Consider the following 15,875-nt stretch of genomic DNA (forward strand, 5'->3'; position numbering starts at 1 on the left):
GTTCAGCATCTTAACCACTTGAGCCACCGCAGCTCCAGTTTGGGGCACCACAATTTTAAAAGGATGTAGACAAGCTGGAACATGTCCAGAGGAGGGCAACGAAGATGGTGAGGGGTCTGGAGACCAAGTCCTATGAGGAAAGGTCGAAGGAGTTGGGTCGTCTAGCCTGGAGAGGAGGCGACTGAGAGGTGATGTGAGAACCACCTTCAAGTACTTGAAGGGCTGTCGTACAGAGGATGGGGCGGAGCTGTTCTCTGTTGCCCCAGAAGGCCAGCCAGAACCAACGGGTTTAAATGAAATCAGAAACGTTTTTTGGCTAAACATTAGGACGAACTTCCTGACAGTTAAGAACGGTTCCTCAGTGGAACAGGCTTCCTTGGGAGGTGGCGGGCTCTCCTTTTTTGGAGGTTTTCAAACAGAGGCTAGGTGGCCCTCTGACAGCAATGCTGATTCTGTGAACTAAGGCAGATCATGAGAAGCAGGGAGGGCAGGGAGGGTCGCCTCAGTGTTTAGTTCTCGTGGCCCTTTTTTACACGCCCAGGGAAATGCTGATCGCCACTTTGGGGTTCAGGAAGCAACTGTTCTCCAGGCCAGTTTGGCCAAGGATCCTGAAGAGTCCCCCCCTTTCTTCTGGGCACAGAGCAGGGGTCACTGGGGGCATGGGGGAGGTATTTGTGAATCTCCTGCATTGTGCAGGGGGTTGGACTAAATGACTCTGGAGATCCCTTCCAACTCTATGATTCTATGACTCTGTGTAGCATTGCTACAAATTCTCAGCACCTTAGGCGATGCCAATTAGGTCTGGCATATCATCCTTCACCCAAGATGACCACCGTAGCAAGGGCGGGGCCATGGCTCCATAGCAGAGCAACTGCTTGGCAGGCATGCAGAAGGCCCCAGGTTCAATTCCCACGGCATCTTGAGTTAAAGGGCCCCTTTTGGGCTGCTGCAGGCCGATTCAGATTCTCTGATCTGAATCGGATTGCCACCGAACTTCGGCAGCAATTCAGCCCTATTATATCCTATGGGCCATTGAAGTCAATGGCGAAAACATAGGGTATATTCTGGGGACTGGAGGAGAGGGGGTTTAAGAGGGAGGTTCCAAACTCGCAGGGTAGCTGCAGGAGCCTCTCCCCAAGATACCCACCAAGTTTTAAGAACATTGAACCAGGGAGTCCAATTCTACGGACCCCCAAACAGGTTGCGCCCATCCCCTCCACTGTTCTCTATGGTGCGAAAAAAGTAACTTTTTCCCAGCCATATATAATGGGGCCGAAATTGACATTGGGCTGGCCAAAAGACTCCCTAATGGGCTGTACTGCTGAAATTTACATGCGGGAGTCTGTCTGCCAGCCGAAATGGATTCTGCCCGATTCGGCTGAATCTGAATCGGGCCGAATTTTTTTTTTGCACACCCACTTACAAACATAACAAATAACAAACACAAGTAACGTGCTGATGGCGGTAACAACTCAGCAGGCCATGTTCAGATGGTGACAAAAATATGGCCAGAGTCGGTGTCCAGTGTATCCCAGCTGGCCGCATTTGATGTTGACAGAGACGGCCTTAGCAATTCAGTTGTTATTAGTAGCGGCTCCTAATCGAAGGCCTGGTGGAAGAGCTCCGTTTTACAGGCCCTGCAGGGCCCTGATGTCTTCCGGGAGCTCATTCCACCAGTGTAGAGCCGCTACCGAGAAATTCCTGGTTGAGGCCAGTCTGGTGTCTTCCGGTCAGGGAGGGTCAAACGGTTTTGAGACCCAACCTCAGTGCTCTCTGGGGAACATGTGGGGAAAGGCGGTCCCTCAGGTAGGCAGGCCCTAGACCGTATAGGGCTTTAAAGGTCAAAACCAGCACCTTGATGCAAATCCAGTATGCTATTGGCAGCCAGTGTAGTGCCTTCAGCACAGGCTGGATGTGCTCTCACATAGGGAGGCCCATCAGCAGCCTGGCCGCCACATTTTGCACCAGCTGCAGCTTCCAGAATTGCGACAAGGGCAGCCCCATGTAGAGAGCATTGCAGTAGTCCAACCTCGAGGTGACCACTGCATGGATCACTGTTGCCAGATCATTGCATTCGAGGAAGGGAACCAACTGCCTAATCAGCCGGAGATGGTAAAAGGCTGCCTTGGCTAGAATCTTCCACCCAGGTGGGCTCACCTGACCCCCCCCCCCGATCTCCACTGTTTCTCTGTACCACGCTCTTTACCACGTCAGGGTGGGTCCTGTTGGGCAGCTTGAGGGCACTCAGGTAGTACTGTTCATCCAACTCTGTTTCCTCATGTTGCAAGACGTTGACCTGGAGGCGGAGCTCTCTCCCACGCTCCCGCAAGGCCTTGTAAGCAGGGAGCTGGATGGGAAAAAAAGGTGAAGGCCGTCAGATCCAAGTATACGTGAAGAACACATCTCAGAGCCAAACTGATCTGTGGCCATGCTGGTGGTCCATGGTGCTGGACAATTGATGGGACTTAAGTTTTGTATGCTAAGCCTGGCCGGGGGGCCTGCGGGGCCCCTTAGCAAGTGTAAACTTAACGGAAACATCGATAACAGGAAGTTCTCAGAAAGGAAGTGGCCCCTAATTAATAAGAACTGTAATTTCTACACCAGCTGACCTTTGGGCTCATTCCCACAGAGGTGGAAGAGTTCGCAATTCACTAAATTGCTCTGTACACACAAGACCGGCTGCGCATCAACAGTGCATTTTATCTCCTTGGGCGGGGGGGGGGGGGTGTACTTAATCAATGGACAAAAATTAAAATGTTTAATGAACTATGGTCTACTTTCTCAGAATGGTCCATGAGATAAGAACTTGTTTCTTATCTTCAAACATTAACTCTGCCCCTAATTATCTTTGCATAAATCGTACCCGGATGAGCAGTGCTAAATTAGACACTTTCAGTGAGAGCTATGTTTAAAAAAAAAACAACCAATCAGACTGTGCCAACAATTAGCTGATTAACATTACTGATGCTGATTTTGTAAAGAAGATAGGGCAATTTCCCCCCCATATGTGGTGGGAATGTATACAAGCTTCTAACTATTGGAAATTAGTGGTGAAAGCTATCTCAATAGGGTTAGAAGTACAAATCCTCCATAGATCAGAGACTTTATTGTTGAATTACTTGCCTGACACGTCTAAAGATCAACAAAAGGTTTGTTTTACATATGATTACTGCTTGCCAGGCTGGTTCTCACCAGGCAATGGAAAGGGAAAAAAACCCTCCTAAATTACAAGATCGGTTGGAAAAGATAAAGGAGATATATACTTTAGTTAAATTAACTGCCTATCGGAATATTAGAAATACTCGTAGAATAGATCTTCTGTGGTCAAGAGCGATACAAAGAATGGAGATGATAATGGTTTAAGTAAAATAGTAGTAATTGACAGTTGCTAATGACAGGTTCTCTAAAGCTGTGGTCACACACACAATCCACTTTCAGTGCACTTTCCAACTGGATTTTACTGTGTGAACTGGTAAAATCCAGTTGCAAAGTGGATTGAGAGTGGATTATTTCGTGTGTTTGACCACAGCCTATGATTAGGGAGGAATACTGAAAGAGGGTTTAGATAGTTAGCATTAGACAGGCATTCTATTTTTAGACGTAATTCTATATTTTCTGCATATTCATATGCCTTTTGTAGTTTACAAATTATTTGATTAAAAAAACCCAACATTATTCATTGTAATAACATAGAACACCGGATCAATCGTTTTTTTGCTAAGAGCAGACCTGAAAACTGGCTCGAATAAGTTGTGGCTGGCTCTGCATGGCCACAGGGCTCAGAAGAGCATACGTCTGCTTTGGATGGCACTATGAGTTACAGCTGGGATCCCTAACATGGCGCCCGTGGCCACCATAATGCCCACCAGTACCTCCTGGCACTCACTTAACTTTCAGAAAGTGGGAGGGCCCATTGTAAGGCGGGGCTTGTTGTTGGGCCCCCTCGTTCGGATGAAAGGGTTTTCCACTGAAATAGCAGCCACAGCCACTATAGGATCTCTGAGTAGTTCCATTTCCCCTTTAGACTTCCCTTCTTTTTAATAATAATAATAATAATAATAATAATAATAATAATAATAATAATATAGTTTGTTGTCATTGTACATAGTACAACGAAATTAAGATGCAATCATTCATTTAAAATCCCCCTTCTCTTTCTCCCTCCACCACCCAGGCTTTTATACATGACTTTTTATTCCCTTTCCATGACTCTTTTGCAAAGTGAGGAGGGAGGTGTTGTGTTTGGCTCCACCTCCTGCAGCAGCCATTTTGGGTTCAGCTCCACTTTCTGCGGCAGCCATTTTGGGGTGGCACTCTCCACGCTGTCTCAAAATTCCAAAGGTGTCCACAGGCTCAAAAAGGTTGAGGACTCCATGGCTTACTGCAATCCAAGCTTTCTGAAATCAGTGGGCTTAGACTTGAATAACTCGGTGAAGCAATGTCACGGCTAGTCACCCAGAGAGCAGGGGGGGGGGGGGCCTGTTCTTACCGACTGCAAAGTAGTATTCTTGTGGCTTTTCTGGAATTGGGAAGAGAAAACAGAAAGGTAACGTGTTTTCCCCCAAATAAACCCAACAGCACAATGTAGCAATTACTACTGGTTCAGTGTTCCCTCTAAGCCGAGTTAGTGTGAGCTAGCTCACAGATTTTTAGCCTCCAGCTCACAGATTTTTGTCTTCGCTCAGGAAAGATGGCTCCAGAGCAAGGTAATTTATGCAGCAGCCAAATCGCTTGCTCACAATTTGAATGCCAGTACCTCACAAAGTAGAATTTTTGCTCAAAGGGCTCCGCAGCTTAGAGGGAACATTGCTGGTTATATGCCAAAAAATTCAACAAGTCTAAAAATATGGCTACAGTACATCTTCACTGCACCTCCTCTCACAGTTGTGGTAGGCAATTTGACAATAGTCACACCTTTGCAGCCTCTGTGGTGCTACGAAATGCAAAACCAGATATTAGGGGAAGGGAGATACCCACAGTCCCAGAAGCGTTGCAAATTTTCTATGTGTATTTGCTGCACTGCCTGTGCACTTCCCGGTGGGGTTATTCTACAAGGGCAAACTCACCACAAGATTTTTCACGCTTTCAGCTACTTCTGCTTTCTCTGCTTCGAGTTTTGCGATCTCCTCTTGCACCTCAACCAGCCTCTTCCAAGTAGCAAGCTGGCAAGTGATCATTTAAAAAAAAGAAAAGAGTTATGAGCTGGACATGCATGAAGAAACAGAGTATCAAAAATACTTTGTAAATAAATAGATCAGAATAAATCAACAAAAATGGAGCCACCTTGAGCCAAGAGGAAAGGTGGGGTATACATATTTAAATAAAATTTTAAACAAATATCCTGCCATAAAAATGCCTAATGCAGTTTTGGGCTTCAAAGATGAAGCTGCCCTTTACTGAGTCAGACCATCGGTCCATGAAGGTCAGTATTGTCTACTTGGACTGGAAGCAGTGCTCCAGGGCCTCAGGCAGAGGTGTTTCACATCACCTTCCATCTGGTCCTTTTTAACTGGAAATGCCAAGAATTGAACCTGGGACCATCTGCATGAAAAACAGGAGCTTTTCTACTGAGTTACAGCCCCTAGGTAAATGCTTCATTAACAGAAGGACAGTACCCAAGTCACAAGATTAACAGTGCTACTCTATTCTGCATTCACAGAACAATTCTGGAGGACTGTTCATAGTGCCAAATTTCACAAAGGCGGTAGACAAACTGAAACAGATTCAGAGGAGTGCCATAAAGATAGTTTGCGGGGATGGGGTTGGAACACAAGTTCTATGAAGAAATGTTGAAGGAACTGGGTAAATTGGACCTAGAAAAGAGAAGGCTGAAGGGCAGCAGGATTGCATTTTTTGGATGCCAGCAGGACTTGTTCTTGCTACTTTAGACTGCTGCAAGGCACAATCTAATGCAAGGGGGGATTGACCATTTATCTCACTGGGAAAGTCCGCGATAGGCTTTGGAGGACTGTAAACAGTGCCAATCCCAGCAGCCCTGCCTTGAGTAAGACCTCTCAGTAGCAACAGTTACTGCTGTCATCTCACCCACTGCCTTTTCCTACAGTTGTGAGAGAGCTGATGCCTTCAGGCCATGTCTGAGCTGAGCTTACATTGCCACAGGGGCCTCTTGGCTTGGTTTCCTTGTGAACCATTTAACTTCTCTGTGTGCTTCCAATGTGCTTAAGTTCCAGGTATATAAATGTTGGTAGAACATTAGGAGAAACATAACAGTTTCTTAACAGAGCAGTTTGACAATGGAACTAACTACCTGGAAGATCTTCAGGCAGAGGGTGGACAAACCATCTATCGAGAATGCCCTAGCTTTGAATTTCCTGCATTGAGTGAGGGCTTGGATTTGATAGATACAAGGTCCCTTCCAATGTTATGATAGATGGGACAGCTCATCTTATTTCTCCTTTAGACACCCAAGCCTGATGAGAGAATGTCAGCTCATTATAGCTATCAGAGCATCAGACCAGGATCTTCTGACAGACCCAAGTTCAAATCTGTACTCTGCTACCATGTGACCTTGGGCAGTTGTTCTTTCTCTTAGTCTACCTTATGTCACAAGTTTCTCGCGCGAAGGAGCGAGGAGCACAAGACCACAAACACCAGCCACAACTCTTGGAAGAAGGGTGGGATTAAAAGGCACTGCACAGATATACACCTTACTAATTTCATTCAGAAAGTGCAAACGGGGCCTCCATTTCTTCAACATTTGACTGTACTTTTATGCTTTACCGTTATTTATTAAGTGGCAAGCCGCCTCCTAAACATTTTTACTGTACTCCGGGATTGAAATACTTGAGATAAATAAATGGAAAACCAGAGGGAGATGCAAGTCCTCGCGGGACCATTTGTGCCAACTGCTCTCTGCACACACCCAGAGTTTCTTCCTCAGCTCTGGGGCCGCAAAAACTCAGACTCAACTCAAGGTCCCCCCACCATCACCGCAAGGTGCTTACGATCTGGCGCAGATCCCCGGGCGCCAGGGGCCCCTTCCGCCTCTCCAGCTCCCGTTCCGCCGCCTCCTGCCGCGCGCTCAGCGCCTCCACGTCCAGGCGGGGCCGCGCCGTCCACCCATTTTGCACATGCTCGTACAATCGGCTTTTCCCAGCGGGGGCGCTGCCGCTCTCCGTCCTAGCTAGCGGCTGCTGGAGCCCCCGTTGCAAGACCCTCCATTGCCGCCCCAGGCCCCGGTAGAGCCGCACGGGCGCCGCCATGTTGGGAGGTCATGTGATACCGCTGCCTGTGTCCAATGACAGAACGCCGTCTGCGCAGCGTTCTACCGACGGGCCAATCAGAGACGTCGGTAGTCTCGTCCCAGCTGAGACTTGGTTGCCATAGTGAGGGAACAATTGGGGGAGCGAAGAATCTGTGTTTTTTATATTAGTGCTATATAAATAAAGATGCAACAACTTGGGAAAAAGGGGGGGGAGGACAATACAAAAGTCAAGTGCTACTCTTCAGTTTTCTTGTCTGCTATGGGGTTGCCAGCCTCCAGGTGGGGCCTGGAGATCTCCCACTATTATTTCTGCTCTCCAGACAATAGAGATCAGCTCCCCTGGAGAAAATGGCTGCCTTGGAGGGGGGAACTCTATGGCTTTCTACCCTGCTGAAGTCTCTCCCATCCCTAAACCCCGCCCTCCCAGGCTCCATCCCCTCACATCTTCAGATATTTCCCAACCGACAGCTGTCAATGCAATGTCTGAATCAGGCCCTAGGAAATCAAGATTGCTAGCTCAGCATTCAGATATTCCTGCAGATTTGGGGGTGGAGTCTGGGAAAGGCACAGCTGAGGGAGGGAGGGATGTGATGCCAGAGACTCCACCCTCCAAAGCAGCTATTTTCTCCAGGGGAACTGATCTCTGTTTATCTGTTGTAATTCTGTGAGCATTCCAGGCCCTGCCTGGAGGTTGGCACCCCTAAGCCTGATACAGAGTTCTGCAGAACCCAGAAGCCTGCACAGTTCTGGTTTTTTGGGTTTTGTTTTTTTGTTGGCCCATACAAAAAAGGATATTCTCATGATGACCAATGCTCCCTCTAAGCTGTGGTCTTGTGAGCAAAAAGATTCTACTTTGCGAGCGACTGGCATGGAAGTTGTGAGCGAGCGATTTGGCTGCTGCATAAATTAGTTTACTCTAGAGCCATTCAAGGAGCTGCGGTGGCTCAAGTGGTTAAGACGCTGAACTGCAGGCTGTGGAAGGTCGGTAGTTCAGCAGTTCGAGATCCGAGTTGCCACATGACGGAGTTAGCTCCCATCTCTAGTTCCAGCTCCTGCCAACCTAGCAGTTCGAAAGCAAGAAATTGCAAGTAGATAAATAGGTACCACTTTGGTGGGAAGGTAACAGCGTTCCGTGTGCCTCGGTGTTTAGTCATGCCGGCCACATGACCACGGAAACGTCTTCGGACAGCGCTGGCTCTTCAGCTTGGAAACGGAGATGAGCACCGCAACCCTAGAGTTGGACTCGACTGGCTTTCGAGCAAGGGAACCTTTACCTTTACCTAGAGCCATTCTTCCTGAGTTTGGACAAAAATGTGAGCCGGGCGCTAAAAAACTGTGAGCTAGCTCACACTAACTCTGCTTAGAGGGAACACTGATGATGACTGATGTTTCTAGATTCTGTTTTGGACCAATCCAACTCTGTGCAAGTTTTGGTTGATTTGTTTTTTGCAATACAAGCACCCACCTCTGGAGGGAAAGCAGCCTTTTGCACTGCAGTTTATTGGGGGTGCAGTGGCTCAAGTGGTTAAGACGCTGAACTGCAGACCGGAAGGTCCGGTAGTTCAGCAGTTCGAAAGCAAGAAATTGCAAGTAGATAAATAGGTACCACTTTGGTGGGAAGGTAACAGCGTTCCGTGTGCCTCGGTGTTTAGTCATGCCGGCCACATGACCACGGAGACGTCTTTGGACAGCGCTGGCTCTTCAGCTTGGAAACAGAGATGAGCACCGCAACCCTAGAGTCGGATTCGACTGACTTTCGAGCAAGGGAAACCTTTACCTTATTGGGGGGGGGGGAGAGTGTGTGTGGCTAAATAGATGCTGCAAGACATCTATCCCAATGGGCCTGCACAGAGCCCCTTTTCCCAGGCGTGTCCCTCTGCTAGGTTTGTCAACCTCCAGGTGAGGTCTGGTGTTCTCCCAGAATTACAGCTGATCTCCAGAAAATGCAGCTTTGGAAGGTGAACTCTATGGCATTATATCCTGCTAAGGTCTGTCCCCAAAAACCGCCTTACCCAGACTCCATCCCCAACTCTCCAGGACTTGAGTTAGCAATGCTGTCACTGTTACCATAAACAGTCTTGAGAACGGATGGAAAGGGGTGTGTGTAGGGCAGTGCAAATGGAATCTCCTGGCTGGAGATTGGAAACCCAGAAGTATTTGTGTGCTAACAGCATGAGACGTCTGGTGACTGCCTCTACGCAGTAAGTTAGCCTTGAGAGGCAGATAGCAGACAGCTGCCTGAGAGAACTTGAAAACATACACACACACATTCCAAAAGGATGCTCTAATGCTTGTAACTCCCGGTGTATAAATAAAGCTGCTGCGTGAAAGAAGGAGGTTCGTTCCTTCCTTCCTTCCTTCCTTCCTATCAGTTCCTGCAGAAGCTGTTTGTGTCCTGTTGTCTTTGTATCGGGAACCCTGCACCCCACACCCTAACGAGCAGCACCTCAGGTGTGTGTGTGTGTAAATTGATAAGATAACAAGGAAAGGCTGGCCGTGGGTCAGGGAGCAGTGCCAACAGAAAACCAGATTCCCAAAGTTGGAATATCCACTGGTGTTTTGCAGCGAGAACATTATACCACTGCCCTCGAGAACAAGAGAAAGACAAGAGACAGAATAAAAAGTAAAACTTTTTATTTTTTTTAACTCCTCCACAACTGGAGGAGGGGCTCAGACATAGTTGACACACATAACAAAAGGAAACGGTACAGTCCTGACTGAGAGGAAAGGGCTATACCACTTCCACCTGCCAGTGGGAAACAGAGGGAAATCACAGCCGAATGTTTTTCTATATAAAATATACTCCCTCTAAGTAAAGGAAGGAAGGAAGGTCATGCTGAGACCCTTCCTCCCTTTACCCATGTGAGAGTTTAATTTATTTGTTAAACCCCAACTGCAGTTAGGACTCATAGAAGCCCACTGTACCACCTCTGGCTTCTACTGCAGTTGTAAGCCAGGATGCAAGAATTCTTTCGCCCCAGTTACAACATTCCTTCAACGGAAGAAATAACAAGGGAAACGTGCACACAGTCCCACCCCATGCAGGCTTGAAGCAGTTCTCCGTGCAGGAATCCCATCGCCCCTTGAAGCTGTCTTTAACACCCTTCAATAAACATGAAGAATACAAACCAGTTCTGCTTGGTACAGAACAGATGAGACTCAGGGCAGGGAGAGGTGGCCCAAACCACGTCAGAAGTCCCATCAACCCCCTTCACAGTCCAAACTAGCGGCTTCAAATTTTACATCTCAAAACAAAATGGCTCTGCCTTCAGGGACGGACGCACGTTAAAAGCCAGTTAGCCGAAAGAGCTGCTGAAGCCGCGGACAGTCATGAACGAGAAATATTGATTTCTATAGGCTTTATGTCTCCCTTGGAATGCTCTATGGGCTTCATGTTTCCTCCTTGGAATGTATCTTGCTGACCCCCTGTTGTTTGATTTCCTCTTGAAGCCAGATGGCTGACCATTTGGTCAATTGCCTGCCATAAATATTCCTTCACTCGCTGGCAGAGACCAGAAACAAGCAAATACGCACGTAACCCATGGAGGGTTGGGGTGGGGGTCACATGCCTGCAGGTGGGGCCTCCAAGACAACTGACCATTCAGAGGTTGTTCCCATGGTAACTATAGATTTGGGCACACCCAGGTCTCCTTCAATTGGCTCCTGGCCAGAGCTAATCTGAAGGCTGAATTGCCCTATATCTGTGTAAACCCGATGAGAGATTCTCTCTTGCTCTCTCTGTTCGGTTCCTGCTATGTTCTCTGTTGATCTGTGTCTGTCTATCTGAGATGCTGGGATGCCATGTGGCCTGGGAGAGAACAAAGGACTGCTTGTGAGCACATGGCTGCATGCTTTGTACAAAGATGTGACCTAATTGGACTTTGTACTGGGACGTCTTGACTATGGATCATCCTGGTAACTATGCAGATCTCTAATGTTTAGTTAGGGCCAAGGGCCATAGGTTTTCTTGTTTTCAGTACTCCCTGTAGTCTGTTAAGCTCTGTGCTAAAATAAACTTCTCTTGGTTTTCTAATGTGTCTTGATTGATTGTGGTAACTGGACTTCAAGCCTAAACTCCTGTGCCTAGCTGGCTGCACGCTACCATTGAGCCTTAAGAGTGCATCTCTGAGGAGGTGCTAGAGTGGGAATCCAGAGAGGGTAGTCTACCTCCCTGGGTATTGTTGTTAATGTACTATAAACGTATAGGAGTTTTCCCTCATTCCTAGACAGGCGTGGGGGCAGAATCCTTCACAGAGGCGCTGGGTCCAAGAGAGCTGTTCTGCTAGCAGATAAGGTTTCCTCTGATGGAAGAGAGAAACCAGGCATCTACGGCTCAAGGCTGCTCTGGGGAGAATGGCTCATGGGTCTCAAGGCCGGGTCTACAGCTTCGGGAGGCCTTCAGTAAAATGCCTCCTGGTACCCCCCCCCCCCCCAAAGAAAAAAAAACCGGCCCCATTGTACCTTCTATAGCACAGTTGCCATTCACTCGCTGGCCTCCGGCTCAATTCCCCCCCCCCCACCAAGTGGCAGCTACTTCTCCCACTGAGCACCCCCCATATCAGCGTGGCACCTTCCTGGAACAGTGGGAGAGGGTGTGCTGTGCTGCGCGGGGGGGGGTCTATGTCCTTAGCAAGGGTCCTGGCACACATGTCTCCTCAGGAGAGCCATCTGACGTTAACTTCTGGCTTCAACAGATCGGCAACAGCCCCAGTGACTCACAAACTCAAGGACGGATCTCTTAACTCTTTGGGGACAGACGGAACGACCGTAGGGTGGCGTGCGAGGGAGTTCACCCCTCGTTCAATCATCACAGACATGGGATCAGACAGGAAGACCCCTTTTGGGAAGAGGGAAGTTCTCTTTTTCTTTGCTGCCCTTGAAGGGCTCTGCCTCGGCTTGTCAGCCAAAAGCCCTGCGGGGTTCCTGGCTCAAAACAGCGAACAGAATTAAACATATGTTCAAGAAAAGGTAACCATTTCAAATGTAGGTTAGGTTTCTGACATGTGGAATTGGTATTCAATGTTCCTAAGAAATATTATGATGTTTTCCACCATTTGTAATTCAATTCGAAGATTGTTTAAATCTATACCGTTACCTTACTGTGTGAATCTATTGTTGACAAACATGTAAGTTTGTGTTCAAGTTGAGTTAAAATAAAAAAATGAATTATTAAAAAAAACCCCCAGCAAACAGGAGGCCGTGGCCGCACGCTGCCTCTCCCTGCGCTATGCTCCTCTTGAGTCGCATGACAAAGTTTCCGTAAGGGCCACAAGTGCAAGTCTCAGTTATCTGATGAAGAGAGGTTTGATTCCTGAAGACGCGTACCTGGAGAATATTATTAGTCTTTAAGGTGCTCCTGGACTCTAAATCTAGTGGCTCGAAGTCTTCTCCCAAAGCAGGTATATTCTGTGGCCGCTCCACGTGCCACTGGACGGAGGGTAAACCGAAGAGGATTTCCACGCCTGGTGCAACAGACCCCCTTACAGCCACAGGTATTCTGCCACAAAAGCCGCCAAGATCTTACACAAGTTCTCCACCGTGGGTCGGTGCAACTTTGCCTCCGTGTCCTCCATGGTGTGCCAGAACACGGGGAAAGGGGTGGCGATGAGATGAAGGACCGGGACCCCTGCCACAAAGAGAGACAACGACACGCGTTTTAAGTCCAGGGCTGCCTGCAGATGAGAACTCCCATACTGAGGCTAGAATTCAAAACACCAGCGTTCGAAAAACCAAAACAAAAGCCAAGTTTCTAGCCCTTGTGAGGAGCTAGGGGAGGGGCCAGGCTTCGTTCCACTTGCCTTCATGCTGTGGAGGAGTGAAGGAAAACAGGAGGAGGAGGAGGAGGAGGGACTGGCGTCACATCCTGCCTTCTCTGAAGCCCTGCACAAGCTGACCTGAACATTAACGGAGCTGCCTTAAACTGAATCGGATATTTCGGTCCATCCAGGTCAGTTTTGTCTACTCAGACTGGCAAGCGGCTCTCCAGGGTCTCAGGCTGAGGTCTTTCCCATCACCTCCTGCCTAGTCCTTTAACTGGAGATGCCGGGGATTGAACCGGGGACTTTCTGTATGCCAAGAAGATGCTCTTCCACTGAGAACTTCTACAAAATAAACACACACATAAAGTTGCCTTATATCAGGTCAAACCCTGGGTCTATCAACGTCTGCGCTGTCGACTTTCACTAGTAGCGGCACTAAGGAGAGGTGCTTCCATCACCTGCTATCTAATCCTTCATCACTGGAGATGTCAGGGAATAGAACACGGGACCTTCTGCAGGAAAAGCAGATGCTCTACCATCGAAGCATGGCCCCAAACCCTCCATGCATACCCAAGGATCCCAAAGGACTACAAAGGGTTCTACTGCCCCAAATCCTTTTAACTAGAAATGCCAGGAACTGAGCCTTAGGATCTTGTTCGAGCACAACAGAGGCTCTACGACTAAGCCCCTCCACGAATAACATTAAGCAGGGCTTTTTTTGTAGAAAAAGCCCAGCAGGAACTCATTAGCATAATAGGCCGCACCCAGTAGCAGAAACTCATTAGCATATTGGGCCACACCCCTGACAGCACCACTCATTGGCATATTAGGCCACACCCCCATATTACCAGAAGTGTGGTCATCCAGCCACACCCACCTTTTGCTTGTTATTCTGTTTACCTTGTTTGTTGTCCAAACCCAGGGCCTTTTTTTGTAGCAGGAACCCCTTTGCATGTTAGGCCACACACCCCTAATGTAGCCAATCCTAATGAGTTTCTGCTGTTGGGTGTGGCCTATTTTGCTAATGAGTTCCTGCTGGGCTCTGCCAACTCGGGAGCCAGCCGGAACTCCGTTCCTGAGCGTTCCTGCCCCAAAATAGCCCTGACATTAAGAAAAGCAACTCAGTGCTGTTATGTCTGATTTTACAGGGGTCCCCAACAGGGCGCCCAGGGTCACCATGGCAACTGCCAGCATCTTTCCTGGCACCCACCAAGCGTTTTGAGAAAGTGGGCGGGGCCCAGCTGGGGTCCTGCTGCCCAGTACGGGTTTTGACTGCCCATTTGAGGACTGATTCGCTGTGCAGATTAAAATAACACGTCTGCGACAGCTGCCAGTACAGTGTTGGTTTTACACTCTCTCGGACTCCTCTTTCCCACCATTATCTCTTGTACTTGGGCTTTCTCTGTGTGGTTGACTCCGCCTCCCACGTGGCCGTTTTGTGGTTGCCCCCATTTCCCTGGGTCAAAATTCTAAAGGGGACCCCTGTGTTCACACAGACCTCTGGACACAACAGCAAGAGAAAACGACTTGTGCGCAATGCTCCCTCTAAGCTGTGGGATCTTGTGAGCAAAAATCCTACTTTATGAGCTACTAGCATTAAAGTTGTGAGCGTGCAATTTGGCTACTGCATAAATTAGTTTGCTCTGGAGCCCTCCTTCCCGAGCCAAGACAAAAATGCGTGAGCCAGAGGCTCAAAAACTGTGAGCTAGCCTCACACCAACTCAGCTCAGAGGGAACACTGCGTTGTGTGTATTGGAAAGGAGTTACCTCTCTGGAGGAAGGGGATGTGGTCATCTTGGACGGGGCCGTAGATGGGATGCCGGCTGAAATACAGCTGCTCTTGGGAGTGGGAGGCCAGGAGACTCAGCCGGTGTAGCCGTCTTTCTGCATAATGCAACAAAACCCCAGAATTCAAATCCGAGCACTTTCAGCAAGAATCCCAAACTGGTGGACTGGCTATGCACTGGCCCAAATGTCTCGGACACTTTTGGCAGGGCTGCTCTCGTGTGGAAATTGGCATTTGGATCTGGAAGTCAAACACCCAGACTGGAACATCACAGCTAGAACCACAAACCTGTGAAGTCTCCACAATGCTGCCCCAGGGAACAGGCCAGACAGCCAGCCCTGCGGAGCAGGAAGACATTGGGTTTCATGTGCTAAAAGTATTTTCCCTGCCCTGTCAACCCAGACCTGTCTTCAGGATGGCTTACAGCAGGGGTCTCCAACAGGGTGCCCGTGGGCACCACGGCACCCACCAGCATCTTTCCTGGTGTCCTCCAAGTGTTCTTAGAAAGTGGGTGGGGCCTGGTGGGGCTTTTGCCCAGCAAGGCTTCTGATTGGCTATGCAGATTTTTCAAACACATTGATTTGGTCGCAGTTTGAAAGCAAGAAACTGCAAGTAGATAAATAGGTGCCGCTTCGGTGGGAAGGTAACAGTGTTCCATGCGCCTTGGTGTTTAGTCATGCCGGCCACGTGACCACAGAAACGTCTTCGGACAGCGCTGGCTCTTCGGCTTTGAAACGGAGATGAGCACCACAACCCTAGAGTCGGATTCGACTGGCTTTCGAGCAAGGGAACCTTTACCTTTTACCGCCACAGCACAAGGGTCTTCACTGTATGACTTAAGATAACCCGCAGCAGCCATTTTGTGAGTGGCTCGGCCTCCTGTAGCTGCTCTTTTGTGGGAGCCATGCTGTGGCCGTGCCCACCACGGTGTGTCAGAATTACCAAATGTGCCCACAGGCTCAAAAAAGGTTGGGGACCCCTGGCGTACAGAAATCCTAACGCCGGCTTGGACGCTTGATCAATTAAATAAGCGCGGGACAGCTAGTGACAAGCAATGTTCCCTCTAAGCTGTAGAGTCTTGTGAGCAACAATTTTACTTTGTGCG

At 48.6% G+C, this 15,875-nt stretch overlaps 2 protein-coding genes across 2 annotated transcripts in view; both read right to left on the reverse strand.

The window, feature by feature from the left end:
* The window catches only part of SARS2 (seryl-tRNA synthetase 2, mitochondrial), a 39,057-nt gene extending 31,824 nt beyond the window's left edge, over nucleotides 1-7,233 (reverse strand). Inside the window, exons 1-4 of the mRNA XM_015425015.1 lie at nucleotides 6,966-7,233; nucleotides 5,067-5,162; nucleotides 4,490-4,519; nucleotides 2,207-2,347 (exon numbers count right to left, since the gene is read on the reverse strand). Of these exons, the coding sequence (XP_015280501.1) occupies nucleotides 2,207-2,347; nucleotides 4,490-4,519; nucleotides 5,067-5,162; nucleotides 6,966-7,223 (525 nt within the window). The 5' untranslated portion in view covers nucleotides 7,224-7,233. The remainder of the gene's footprint in view (nucleotides 1-2,206; nucleotides 2,348-4,489; nucleotides 4,520-5,066; nucleotides 5,163-6,965) is intronic.
* A 5,178-nt stretch (nucleotides 7,234-12,411) lies between these two features.
* QPCTL (glutaminyl-peptide cyclotransferase-like) overlaps nucleotides 12,412-15,875 on the reverse strand; it is a 19,739-nt gene continuing 16,275 nt past the window's right edge. Inside the window, exons 6-7 of the mRNA XM_015425017.1 lie at nucleotides 14,752-14,868; nucleotides 12,412-12,851 (exon numbers count right to left, since the gene is read on the reverse strand). Coding sequence (XP_015280503.1) covers nucleotides 12,706-12,851; nucleotides 14,752-14,868 — 263 coding nt within the window. The 3' untranslated portion in view covers nucleotides 12,412-12,705. The remainder of the gene's footprint in view (nucleotides 12,852-14,751; nucleotides 14,869-15,875) is intronic.

Source organism: Gekko japonicus, unplaced genomic scaffold (assembly GCF_001447785.1).
Source record: "Gekko japonicus isolate JY-2015 unplaced genomic scaffold, Gekko_japonicus_V1.1 scaffold2296, whole genome shotgun sequence".
Lineage (NCBI taxonomy): Eukaryota > Metazoa > Chordata > Lepidosauria > Squamata > Gekkonidae > Gekko > Gekko japonicus.